Raw genomic sequence first — 12,740 nt, 5'->3', positions numbered from 1 at the left:
GGGAGGTGCGGTGGTAAACAGGAGAGACCCGGCTCCTGTCCCCTGGGGCATCAAAGACTTTTGGGGCAGAAGAAGTAAGCGACCCCTTCAAGGGCCAGATGACTCCCGCAGAGTTTGCTGAGGAGCACTCAGCATCAGGCAGGCTGCGTGAGGACTGTGCTTCTAGCCCGAGACTGTTGACAGGCCACGAGGCAGCGCCCTGGGATGGGGGTCCTAGGAAAGCTGAGTCAAAGAAGGAGGGGGCTCCCTAAGGATTCCTTGAGATGGGGAAGGTCTGAGCCACCTCCTTTGGTGAGGGTCAATTCCCAGCACTGGACTAAGTACTTGACTCTCAGTATCTCAGTCCTCCAGCTCTCTGGGAGGTGGGCTCTCCCATTTTACAGGCGAGGTGAGTAAGTATGGCGGGGGTGGGGGGACTGCAGATGGTGGCCATGACTCTGGGGCTCTTCCACCCCCACGCCCCAACACACACACACACACACACACTCAGCTGCCCCTTTATGCTTCTGTTGAGGTTCTCCGCGTGACTCTGGGCAGGCTTCCTAAACCCATTTCTTCCCAGGGTCCTGGTTCTTTCCCTTGCCCCATCCTGTTGCTTCTCCTTAGCTGAGGAAGGAAGGTGATATCTTGGGCCATTCCCCAAGCTGCTCCCTTCGGGGAGTAGGAGGAGGCATGAGACCACCCAGTCGTCCAGGGAGCTGCAAACCAAAGGGAAAACCATGGCCGACTTTCCTGTTCCCAGCTCAGCCCTCTTCTGCTCAGTAGACATTAGGAGATGAATTCTGGCATTCTGGATGTGTGGCTTCCAGAGCCCCGTGTCTTCCCTTCCTAGTTGGATATGATGAGATCCTTACTTTGTGGATTGTCTGTCGGGGTGCGAAGGGGTAGTGGGATGAAGGCTGTGTGCGTGCGTGTGTCTGGAGAGCTTAAAGTAGAACAGGAATTCTCTGGGCGGATGAGGCAGTGCCTTTTTAATATGCACCTCGCCTTCCCTGTGCCGCTGTGATTAACAGCGGAGCCTGAGCGCCGGTGAGAGGTGGTGTGGAGGCTGGCGGGCAGGAGTAGGATGCATCTTTGCAGCACTATCCATTTTCAGAGCAAAACGCAATCTTTTGGTTGGGGGTGGGGAGTGGGGATTTGGTTCTCTTGGCAAGGTTAGGTGTTCCTAGGGATTGGCGTGGTTCTGGATCCTGGGTCAGTCTCTACCCCTCCTGCTTGCCCGCAGAGTTGTTCTCTACTGCACTGAGTATATGGTCGGGGAGAGCGAGGTTTGCTCTCTGGATCCTGGCCAGAAGCCCACATGGCTAGGACTGGGTATTGGAAACCTTCCCCTGGGTCCCAGGTCCTTCACCAACATTAAAGAAGGCTAGCTATTCAGGGTCAGAGCATAGCTTAGTGGGGAGAGCAGGTGCATACTCCGTATGTAGTTAGCACCCCAGATAGCCATGAACTCAGTTTTCCAGTGGCCACAAGTCTTGATTTCTAACTTGAGAGACACCATAGAAACATCTTTGGAAAGGAAAGGAACGGATATGTAATTCCCAAGACCTAGATCTGATTGCCACACTCATGCACGAGCTCCTAAAGGTTAATGACCCCACTTCTCAGCCTGGAGGTCCCAGCCCCAGGGTCTCCGTCCTGTGCGTATGGCCCTCCAGCACCGTGGTCACACTGCCTCTACAGCGTAGGGGCCAGTCTCTCAGCGCAGAAGCCCTTCTGTTTCTTCTCTGCCAGAGGACACCTGTTCTTCCTTCCAGGTCCTGCGTAAATGTGATGTTTCTGCCATTGCTGCCCTCTTGCTCCCTGGGGCGCCTGGTTCCATGCCTCTGTTGGGGTGCTGCCATGGAAGTAGTGAAACCTGGGTCTCTCCAACCAGCCTGGGACTCTTTCAGGGAGGTCCACTGCTTGTTCCTATGTCTCCGGTGCTTAGCGCACCCTCTGCCCAGGGTGCTGGGACCCAGTGGCTGGATGCACTGCCAGGTGGACTGGGCCCTGCGCATGCTTTCTCCTGTGTCCCTGAAAAGGTGCCTGGTTATACGGACACAGGCACATACAAAGAATCTCTCGCAGCGGGGCCCCGAAGGTTTAGCAGCTGGAGGCACAGTCACCTCTCTTACCCACCCCCCCCACCCCGACCATAGCCATTCAAGGTAGAGCCCCTTCCCGAGATGACCCTAGAGAAGTTCACTGCAAAGGAGAGGGTCACACAGCATGAACCTGCTGAAAGAACCAAGGGCTGGAATCGAGTCCCCAGAATGTTCTGTGCTGGCATTCGCCAGCACTGTGGCGAGGAGACCGGGGAGATGATCCACAAGGAGATACTCTGGGGCCAGCCAGCTGGATGTGAATGCTGGCTGCTGGGTTATAATGAGGAAAGGTCATTTTGTGCAAGACCAGTAGTCAGGAAAACCAGGGCTCCAAGACTGGCCGCATGGCGTCGTGGTGGGAGAACCAGAGCTCGGGGTTGCTGACCCCTGGGCCGGCGCTCATTCTGTTCATCCTCAGTGGGAAATATCGTGGCTCCAATAAATGACTTCAGTTTTCTTATTGTCTCTGGGGTTAATTTTTGCTTCATTTGTCTTATTGGAGAGATTTGAGGTTAAAAATCAGAAAGTAGATATAGTCCTGTTTTATCTTACCTTGAGGATTGTAAAAGACCCCAGTTTTTTCCCCCCTCTTCAACCTTGAAATCCATTACCTATTGTAAGGGTCAGCACACATTTTCTGTGAAGGACCAGATAGTAAATATTTTAGTCTCTGTGGGCCATCTGGCCTCTGTCACGGCGCTGCCACAGAAGCACGACCCAGCTCTGGACAGGGTACACGTGTACCGATAAAACTTTATTTACAAAAACAGGCAGCAGGCCGTCTGTGGCCGGGAGCCATAGTTTGCCAGCTCCTCTTCTCGCTCAGCATGGTGGCCGCGCTCTCGGGGTCCTCGCACTGCCCTGACCCCAGCCTCCATTCTGGGTATACGGACGGTGTGGTGCAGGCCACCGAGGCTGGCCCCGGGACCAGTGAGATGGGGCTCAGTCTTCCTGTCTTTGCATAGGGCTGGGGGTGGAGGCGGGGGAGGCGGTGTGTGCCAGAGCTCTGCATTAGGTCTTGGACGCTGCCACTGCTTTCATTCGCCACACTTCCTCCCTTTGTTTGGAAAACCATCGCCTGCTGATTCTGCGTCTCTGTCTCTGTCTCTGTGGGGCAAGCATGCCTCATACCTCTTGAGAACATTCGCTGAGCACCTCCCATGAGTGTCTTGGCACCAGATTCACAAGTCTGTGGGCCTCTCGCCCTTGCCGTCTGCCCAGCCCTGTCCTGGCTGCTCGGAGAGGTGCGGGGAGAAGGGGAGGTCAGCTGGGGCCTTTGCTCAGACAGAAATCAATGAGTCTTCTGCTGATCCTTGCACAGACTGGACCTTGGTGGCTGTGTAGATTGCTGATGGTATGCAGAGGTGACCCCAAGGGGGGGACGTCATGTGCTGTCCTGCTCCCTCTAACTGGCGACTTCCCCACCATCCAGGAGGAGGGGCCACCGCCACTTCACCTCTCTCTGGCCAAACCTGTCCTCGTCTAGTGCCCACGGAGGGTCATGACCCTTGTGGGCTCATTTCCTAGGCAGCCAGCTGCCCCTGACGTGGAGCTCTCTGGGCGGTCATGCCGTCGGGGGTGGCCCAGCTCAGCCCCCTGATGACCTGCTGGGTGTGTCCCAGACTCACATTGGGTGGGCACACAGAAGGCTCAGGCTCCCTCTGCCCTCGAGTTGGTAACCTCAGCTCCAGTTCTGGCCCGTACCTCCCACATACACACACGCAGAGAAGCCTCGTCCCTGGAGGGGCCAGACAGAGGCGGGGGAGGAAAGCAGCTGTGCGAGCCACTGACAACTTTGTTCCCGTGGGTCACAGTAGTAAAGAAAAAACTTTGCCTCTGATGAGGTGCATGTTAAAGAGGAGGGGCGGCTAAAGCTCTCCCTCCCTCACCCAGCCAGGTGGTCAAGTTTGCGCTCCAGGGATGAGGTGTGGACTGCGTTGATGGACGTTGGGGGGGTGGTCAGTGGCACTCAGGCACACCTCGGCCCCCTCTCCCCAGAATGGGCTTACAGCATTTTCCATCAGCATCTGTGTCCAAGGAGCAAATTGGATTGTCTACCGCATGCCTTTTACCATGTGTAGAATTAATGCAATTTTATATTCACTCAGTTAAAGTGACACACCCCACAGGCAGATGACACAGGCCCCTAGTAATGCAAGTCGTCCGTCCCTGCGGCCAGTCGATAAAACCTACCCCTCCAAGCCTTGCCAGGCCAGGGGCCCCATGAGTGAGGAGGGATGGGGATGTGTGGAGTGTCGAGTCTCTGAGCCACCTGAGACTTCAAGTGCCTTTCCCACAGGCCTTCTGTGGAGACAGAAGGCAGATTTGGCCAGTGGTAAAGCAGGTAGCATTCTGCGGCTTACAGAGCGGTCTCCGGGCTTCCCTGTGAGGAACCTGAACTCCGTGTCACCCAGACTCCTCCACTTTGTCAATGAGCAGCCCACGGCTCAGGGAGACAAGACAGAGCTCCAGCCCGAGTGCCCTGGGCTCTGGAGCCCGGCCGTTTGCCCCTGTCCACAGCTCGTTCTCATGTGTGCTGTCTCCCGGGCTCGCCTCTGCACCTGGAAAGCCTGGAGTTAAGTCTCGGCTCTGTTTCCCTGAGAGTCCATGATTTCTAGTCAGGGAAAGGCAGTTTTGGGGAGCGTGAGGTGGTGCTGGGTGAAGGAGTGGTGAGTTTTGGAAATATTAAACTTAGCATGTAGCTCTTACTACTTTTCCCCTTAAAAAAAAAAAATCACTGCGGTTTTTTTCTATTTGGCTTTTAATTTTAAAGAGCTATCCTCTCTTTTCCATAAGAGTCTTTAGTTTATAGAGGACCAGCTTGGTCACCCCGTTGGTGCCTTAAACTCAGAGGTGTTAGATGTGTCCACCCAGGGGCTGGCTGGCTGCGGCTGTGGGGTCCGCGTGTTGGCCAAGACTCGCTGCCCTCCTCGGGCCCTGCCCAGGATGTACACATGGGGTGGAAGGCAGTGCCCGCGACCTCGAGCAGCGGACGCGGTGTCTCCTGATCAGACGCAATGTCCGAAGAGGACGCCCCGTGTTTTGGAGCGCACCGTGACTGGGCAGAGCAGATTTCTCGAGGGAGGGTATGTGGGCTTTCAACAGGCTGAGGAGGGTGTTCCTGGCAGAGCAGGCCTCGCTCCTGCTTTCCTTGTAAATGGGCAGCGAGCGGCCACCGAAGACTGGGGACCTTCCATGTGCCTAGCGCTGTCACCTGCACCACCCCACTGTGATGTCCCTTTCCCCGTATGAGGAAAACTGGATTCACAGTGTGCCCTGCAGGAGCTGGGAGCGGATGCTAGGTCTGTGTAACCTGACGCTTCCCCCGTCGTGCCATAAGCCCGTCTACCTCTCGAGGATGGCTTCAGGTGAAGTGCAGGGACTCAACCCGGCTGTGACCCGGAGGTATGGGTGGCTCATGCTGACACTCTGACATGCCTTTCTGCAGAGACCGTGGATCCCTTGTGCCTGGGGGTGTTCTGCTCCCCTCCATGTCCGTGACAGCAAAGGCTCTCTCACTGAACTCTCGGTGTCCAGTGTTTGCTTCGATCACACCATTGCTGAGCCTCCCCAGGCCCTGCTTAGGTGGCTCTCAGAGGCTGCTAGACGCTACCCAATGCTGGGATTGCAGGAAAAAATAAGGAAGTGCAGGAATTGTGTATCTCCGGTCAGAGATCTTGGGACTGCCAGAGACAGAGGGGCAAGTCCATTAACAGGGTCTGGGGCAGAATGAAGGCCCAGGCAGGAAGTGGGCACGTTTGCTGCTTTCTTTTCCCAGATTCGGTCACAGGGTTTCCTGATTGGGGTCTCTCCCGGGTGTAGGCCTCCCTGCCGTCACCCCATGGGGGGCAGCGCACTGCAGTGGAAAGACTTCTGACCAGTCAAGGGACCTCAGTTCTCATCCCAGCTCCCTGTTGGCCTACATTCTCCAGCCATCCTGGGCCTCAGTTTACCTGTCACCTTCTCTTGGACCCCATGGCATTTTAAACGGACACGAATTCATTTGTCACATCCTCATCCTTCTCCCCAGCTAGCCTGGGAGTCCCAGGCCAGGGCCAGACGAGTCTGATGCCCTTCCGTGACCCACCCCCAGGATATGGGGCTGGCTAGACCCCCGAGGTCAGCATCCAGAATATGTATGTGGGTGAGCGACTAGTTGCACCCCCACATCCTTCAGCCTCTAGGATTTGTTCCTTTCTGCTCCTCGTGCTCCGGGTGTGACACGGAGGCATCACTTGCGGGCTGTTAGAGTAGTGGGTCAGCTGGAGCTCTAGAATCGGATTTGGAGGCTGGTTCCACCGCTTAATAGCTTTGCAAGTGGCTTCACCCTTTTGAGGTGTAAAATGGAGCGACTGATAGCCTTTCCAGCCAGGAGTCCAGGGTTACATGAGCTAATGCAGGTGACGTGTGGCTTCATTATTATCCCATTATCACATTTCTCTGACGAGGGAAGTGCAGTCAGTGGCTGAGTCCGGATTTGAACCCAGACCTTGTTTCTTTACCTACAATGGACAGGAACGTGATTATCATGAAGAGACCCCTGCGCTGGGGTTAGGCGATGTGGCTCAGCCACCAGCGAATTCTCTATGGTCTCGGACAGGTTACGCCTCTGTCCTGGGCATCTCTTTTCTCCCCTGTAAATGAAGGATACTGGAAGAAGTGATGATCTATCAGGGCCACCCAACAAACAAGTGTCTGTGGGCAGGTATACTCTCCCCAAGCTTCCAGTGGGACCCCCAACTCCAGTCTATCCCAGGACTCTGCAGATATCTCTGCAGCCTGCTGGGAGGGGGGATTAGGCAGTTCCTGAGACGGAAAGCCTCCAAGGTCTAAGTAGAGCTGGACTCGGCCTCTTTTTGGCCAAACAGGCTTCCAGACACACCTAATTTGGGTTCTTGTAAAGCTTTCAGCAAGTAGAAGCCAGGCAGGCCCCATGGGGGAGTCGTCCTGTATGGGAAAACTCATTGGTACCATCGGCGTTATGATTCCCTCCTTCTCCCACCTTCTGCCTCGATCCTCTCCCCCTGCCTGCCACATCTGTTCAGTTTGGGGAAGAGAAAAGCCCAATATCCCAACAAAGGTCAAAATCCTCAAACAAGATGCTTTTTGGTCTGCCTCCTATGTAGCCTTTTGACCAAGCGGGTAACGAGTTGAAAAGACCATAAAGTCTGTTTTCTCTGCACCTACCTGTTGGTCTCTTGTTGAGAAGGCAGGGTAGGAGAGAAACTCCTCTTACTGGTGCGCTAAACCACAGGGCAGCAAATTCTGTCCCTCCTTGTGGAGATGGAAACAGGTCTGTCGTCATCGTCGTCTTAACAGAAGCAAACATTTTCAATGCGGTGCCCTATTCTCCGAGGCTCCTGAGAATGCGCCAAGTGTGCAGGTCCCCTCGTGCTGTTGCACACCCTCTCGGGGACCGGGTCCAGACACAGATCGAGTGGCAGACAGCTCCAGGCTGAGTGAACGTAGCAGAGACACGGAGGATGGAGCTTTGGCTGGATGTGGGTGACCATCAGGAATTGATAGGCTTCTGACTTCACGGAAGAAAAGCTTTCTGGCTCATAGGGCTCCCAGTAGTGCTGGGGGCCATGCTGGGAAGTACACGAGCGGAGCCTGGTCAACACCTACCCTGGAGTGGGAGAGGAGCTCCGTGCCCTGGGTACACGAGTGTTGAGATTCATCTGTGCCTGTCTTGAGATCGTGGTGGGGTTTTCTCTCTGGGTAATTGGCTAGCCTGGGCCAGGGTTCTCTTGTCCTCGGTGTTCCAAACCCCAGCTCCAAGTCATGGGGAGGACACTTCTGAGAAGGCTGCTCCCTCCCCAGACTTAACAGCCCACTGCCCGCCTCTCCCTACTGGCCAGAGAAGTTGCTGGGCTGGCCTGGGGCCTCACTCACCAGCCACCCGCTCCCGGCCCTTAATACTCCTTGGCCTTTGTGTGGAGGTGGCTGCTTCGAGGCGAACTTGTACTACAGCCACTCGTTCGGGGACCAGTTACTAGAGTTCAGCAGGGAGCTTCTGAGGGAGGTAGAGAGCTGAGGCACACATACCAGCCTGCCCTCTGAATGTCGGGGGGCCTAAGCAGCCATAATCCAGGGCCAAGAGACAGCTTGGAATGGCCCTCCGGACCTGGTCTCGAGCATTGGCCCTTAGTAGGGATTGCCACTGATTGGGACCCCCTGTGGGGGCCAGACACTCTGGGGTGCTTTCCATACATTTTCTACCGTCAGCTGTTGAGTCAGCCGCTACTTGCCTCCCCTGGCTCGTGGGGCCACAGGTGTGGGGACCTGCCTGGAGACACGCCGCTCTCGCTGAGGAAGCACCGTATCTTACCGGGGAGGGCCACGAGGGTTGGAGGGAGGAGGCGCTCCCTTCTTGCCAAGAGCTGAGAACCAGCAGAAGGCCTTTTGCCCCCTCTTGGCAACTGGACCTCACCCTCGAACCCTCTTCTTCCGTTCTTTTTATTTTTCTTTTTTTGGGGGTTGGCTTTGAATTATCTTATTTTGTTTACATTGCACCCAAGTTTCATGGTACAAAAGACTTGCAGGTGCAAATATGTCCCGCCTTCATTAGCTTCCCCTCCCTTTTTAATTTATGTGATTTCAATTTTCCTTCCCTGTACTGTTAATTAGGGGACCCTCTAATCAGCGCCATTATCACAGTGGTATTCATGTTTAGGAAAGCCGCTAAACAAATGCTTGCAAAATTGCTAAATGGCTAATTAATGTCTGTTAATTAAGAAAATTGCTCATGGTAACAAACCATGCCGTTGCTGGCAGCCGCTAGAAAGACACACACTTGTTGAAATTAGTAGCGTGGCAGGTAGGGGAACATCTGCTCCACAGAGCTCTCCGGAAGTGAGCAGCCCCTCGCTTGGCCAAGAAACTCCAGCCTGTCCTCAGTGGCGCCCCCGGCTTCCTGGACGGCCCCCACCGTCTTTCCCTGCACACCTCTTCTCCATGTCTCCAGGCCCACGGCCTGTTACCAGCCCCTCCGCCCCGCCCCAGCTCCGGACTGTGTTTTCTGAGCAGGTGGGGAGGCTGGGCAGCCTGGCTCTGAGAGAGAAGGCTGACAAAGAAAATCCTACCTCTGTCTCAAAGATTCTCTCTCCCTCTCCTCTTTAATGTAATTTCCCCCATCCCCCGTGCAGGTTTTGGATTTTTCTCAAAAACGACTTCCAAGAGTAATAGCATGATCGAGGGTTGAGAAGAGTGAATTAGGGCATGCTCCTTGTCACCAGCCCCCAAGTCCAGCTCCGAACGTCCCAAGTAGGCAGGAAGGAGCTTCCAAGATGGGCCTTTTCTGTTTTTTGATTGACCTGCAGTAGGAAATACACTTGACACTGAACCAGTATACACACATGCACGTATGTATAAATATGAAGAGACGTTAGTGAAAAAGATTTGCCTTCGTACACACAGAGCTGTCGGATAGTTTCTGTTTTTTTATTCCATTCCGGGTTTTTAGGAAACAATGGTTGCAAGCCACTAAATTGATTTCACCATCCACTAATGGGTTGCAACCCACAGTTTGACCAACCCTGTGGTTTAAGTGAATTCACCTGCCCATCTCTTCTGAGGAGAGTCAAGGTCAGCATAGCCCAGGGCTTCTGGGGTCAGCTTGGAACCATGGGTGGCTCACCGCCGGCTGGAGTGGAAAGCCCAGCCCTTCCACCCAGCAGTCAGGGCCCTCCAGCCCCATCCCCCTGCCCCTCTGCACATGCCTGCTTGAGCTCTGGGCTGCAAGAGTCCAGGTGAGCGTTGGTTCCATCAGGCATCCCATCCTGGCTCTGCCATCTACCGGTTGTGTGGCTGTGGCCAAGTTCCCTCATCCCTTGAGACCCAGTTTTCCTCGTTGGTAAAAAGAATGAGAAACCCCACTTCATGAGGGCATTTTCAAGTGAAGGTGAATTGACAGTTCACTGAGTGGGTGCTCGGTAACCGTCCATCCTTTTGTTCCCTTGTTTGTTCAATCTCTGGCCCAACCTGACTCCTCCTGTCTATCCTCGTGCACCCACTAGGCCTCCCTCCCCTCAGTAGACCGGCCCAGGGACCCGCATCCTGCCTCTGTCCCCCTCCAGACCGGAAGCTCCCCCAAACCAGGGCCTTGCCGGGCTCTTCCCACGCCCAGAAGCGGCCCTTGCACGCTTCGCAGAGCAGGGGCACTTGCCTGTCACAACCAGCGTATTTAACATGGCAAACTCCGCTCCAGCCGTAGACGGTGCCCGGGCCCCTGCTCCTGCGTGCTTCCACGGAGGAGCTGGGTGTTACTTTCCGTCCCTGTAAACCGCCCCGTGAGTGTGCTCATCGGCTTCTCTCCCTCCCGCTCTCCGCGCCCACCGTTGAGCCTGCGACCCAAGCAGCTGCGCGCACCTCCCCGCCAACCAGAGCCCGCCGCCCGCACGCCCGCCGCCTGCCCTTCGTTTTGGTTTAATTTTTGTTCTTTTAAGCTTCTGCGCTTCTCCATGTGCTGTGATCTATAACCTGCCTCTACTGTCTGGCCTCACAGGGTCCTCCGGGGTCACAGCCCTCGCCGCACGCACAGCCTCCACCTCACAATCCCAGCAGCATGATGGGACCCCACAGTCAGGTAAAAGCACTGTGGCTCGCCCGCCCGCCGGGGGGCGCGGGGCACGAGGAGGACAGAGCCAGCAGAGGAAAAACAAAAATCAAAATGTGCTCTAGCCATTGCTTTTGAGTCTTTACGGACAGATGATATTTAAAAAAAAACAAAAACAAAAATACACCCCCCCCCCCAATTAGTCTTCATTCCTTGGACATCACACCCAGCTTGGATATGAAACCAAAAGAAAAGCAAAGATATTTCTGTGACCTTGTCAGCGGCCTTTGCGTTTTTGTTTTTTCCTCTCTCACTTTTGGTTTGGTTTTTGAGTTCGGTTAACCATTTGTTCGTAAGCGAAGCTGCATCCCTAGCCTTTTTCTGTGCGCACTCTCACTGCTGAGATAAGCTTTCCTGCCCCTCGTCTTAGCCCCTTACCGTTCTCATTGTGCTCCCCCCCCAGATCCTCGCTCCCCTTCCCCACCCCCTTTGTCGGTGGTTTCTGTGTGTGCGCGCGCGTGCGTGCGTGTGTGTGTGTGTGTGTGTCCAGCTTTGTCCACACACCCTGAACATTTTGTGTAGGAGTCCCTTTCTGATGGTTGATTTGCCCTTCCCGAGAGCAGAGTCTTCTTCCTTTGCCCCGCACTGCTGTGACTGCTCTTCCGCACCCCGTGCCCAGGCCTGGCCGCACTCCCCTGCCATCCAGACTAGATGTCCGTGGGCACACGCGGAGTCAGGAGCCGCCCGTGCCGGGCGCATCTGTCGTTCCCTCTGCCCAAAGGAAGTTGTGCCCAGAGGGAAGAGGCTACCGGGAGAAAGAGAGTTGAAAAGATGACTAGTTGTAACAGAACTGGACTTGGTGGCGTGGAGCGCATTCGTGTTTGTCCCTGTGCAGTAGCTCAGGCTGTCATTGAACTAATTCCCTATAATTGCAGCCTTTTATGTCACCGCGCTACGCAGGCGGCCCCAGGCCCCCGATCAGAATGGGAAACCAGGTACTGTACCTTTTCATGTTCTCTCTCCCCTCACCCAGCCACCCTTGCCCCCCGCTGGACTTGGCCTCCAATGAGAACTTGGGGAAAGGATTTGGAGGTGAAGGGACAGGTTTGAATGTGGGAGGTAGCTTACAGGCAGGTCCACAGGGAGGGCCCTTTGGCCGCTCTGTGTCCCCGGTATAGTCCCTTTGCCAGCATTGCATCTGCCTCTCCTGGTGGGCTCTGGGCAGCCGGTTCGAGCTCAGAGGGCAGCAGCAGAAACAGCCAGGCTGGGAATGCGGGGTTGCGGCTATTCTAGAGAAGGTGGTAATGCCCCTGCCCCCTCCCTTCCAGGCCCTTCTTGGAAAAGGGTCTTCCTCCTTAATGAAGTTAATTGACAACGTGCATTTTTTCCTGGAAGCTTTTGAGAATTGCCAAGGCTGATAAATATAATCCTGCTATTAAGAGGAGAAATGGCCTGTAGGAATGCTTAGATCAGGAGCCTGGATGCAGCGGAGCAGGACATTTGTGAGTTTTTAAGCAATGTCTGCCTGTTTTCCCAGACCCAACTCAAAACAAGAAAGGATTTGTTCGTGTAATTAGAAAAGTGGTCTGCTGACGGGGAAGGCTTCTCAGCCTGGGGTTGTGTGCCTTATGCTGGCCCATTAGGGTTGGCAGTTCTTAGGTGGTCTGGAGAAATCGGCCCCCGTGCCACCCTCCGTAGTTCAGCCCATGCAGGAGAGGTAAAGATAAAGTATCTTTTGAGGATTGACAGATTTAAAAGAAGCTTAAAAAGAAACATTAGGGAGATTTCTTTTCATGCCAAAATATTTTTTATGTATGATTCTTAGAGTGCCCTTACAAAAACCCTTCAAAAGATGTGACCGCATCACCAGCGCGTCCAGCCCCTACTGCCTTTGGAACCTGGGAGTTCAGTTACCAACTAGAGGGGCCTTACTGTTTCTGTTCTTGGGGCTCTGCAAGCAAGGCCTCCAAGTGCAGAGCTGCAGGGCCTAGGAGAGATGCTCATAGTCAGGGGCCTCGAAATTTTAGTGTTAAATTGCCTATCAGGTTTCCAGTTATTTTTTTCCCTCCAAAAGTCTTTTGTTTCCTCTTTCTCTG

The 12,740-nt window shown here is 54.7% G+C and overlaps 1 protein-coding gene across 9 annotated transcripts in view; it reads left to right on the top strand.

The window, feature by feature from the left end:
• The window catches only part of SSBP3 (single stranded DNA binding protein 3), a 163,862-nt gene that overhangs the window by 126,674 nt on the left and 24,448 nt on the right, over positions 1-12,740 (top strand). For 6 of the 9 annotated variants that reach the window (XM_021684334.2, XM_044914523.1, XM_044914525.1 and 3 more), the window contains one exon: positions 11,580-11,639. The exons of 1 other annotated variant lie outside the window; for it this stretch is intronic. In XM_021684334.2, the coding sequence (XP_021540009.1) occupies positions 11,580-11,639 (60 nt within the window). Of the gene's footprint in view, positions 1-10,593; positions 10,675-11,579; positions 11,640-12,740 lie in introns of all 9 variants that reach the window. 2 more of the 9 variants (XM_021684332.2, XM_021684333.2) reach the window with 2 other exon arrangements.

Source organism: Neomonachus schauinslandi, chromosome 4, assembly GCF_002201575.2.
Source record: "Neomonachus schauinslandi chromosome 4, ASM220157v2, whole genome shotgun sequence".
In the NCBI taxonomy this organism is placed as follows: domain Eukaryota; kingdom Metazoa; phylum Chordata; class Mammalia; order Carnivora; family Phocidae; genus Neomonachus; species Neomonachus schauinslandi.
The sequence above is the reverse complement of the archived record's forward strand: the minus strand, read 5'-3'. Positions and strand labels throughout refer to the sequence as shown.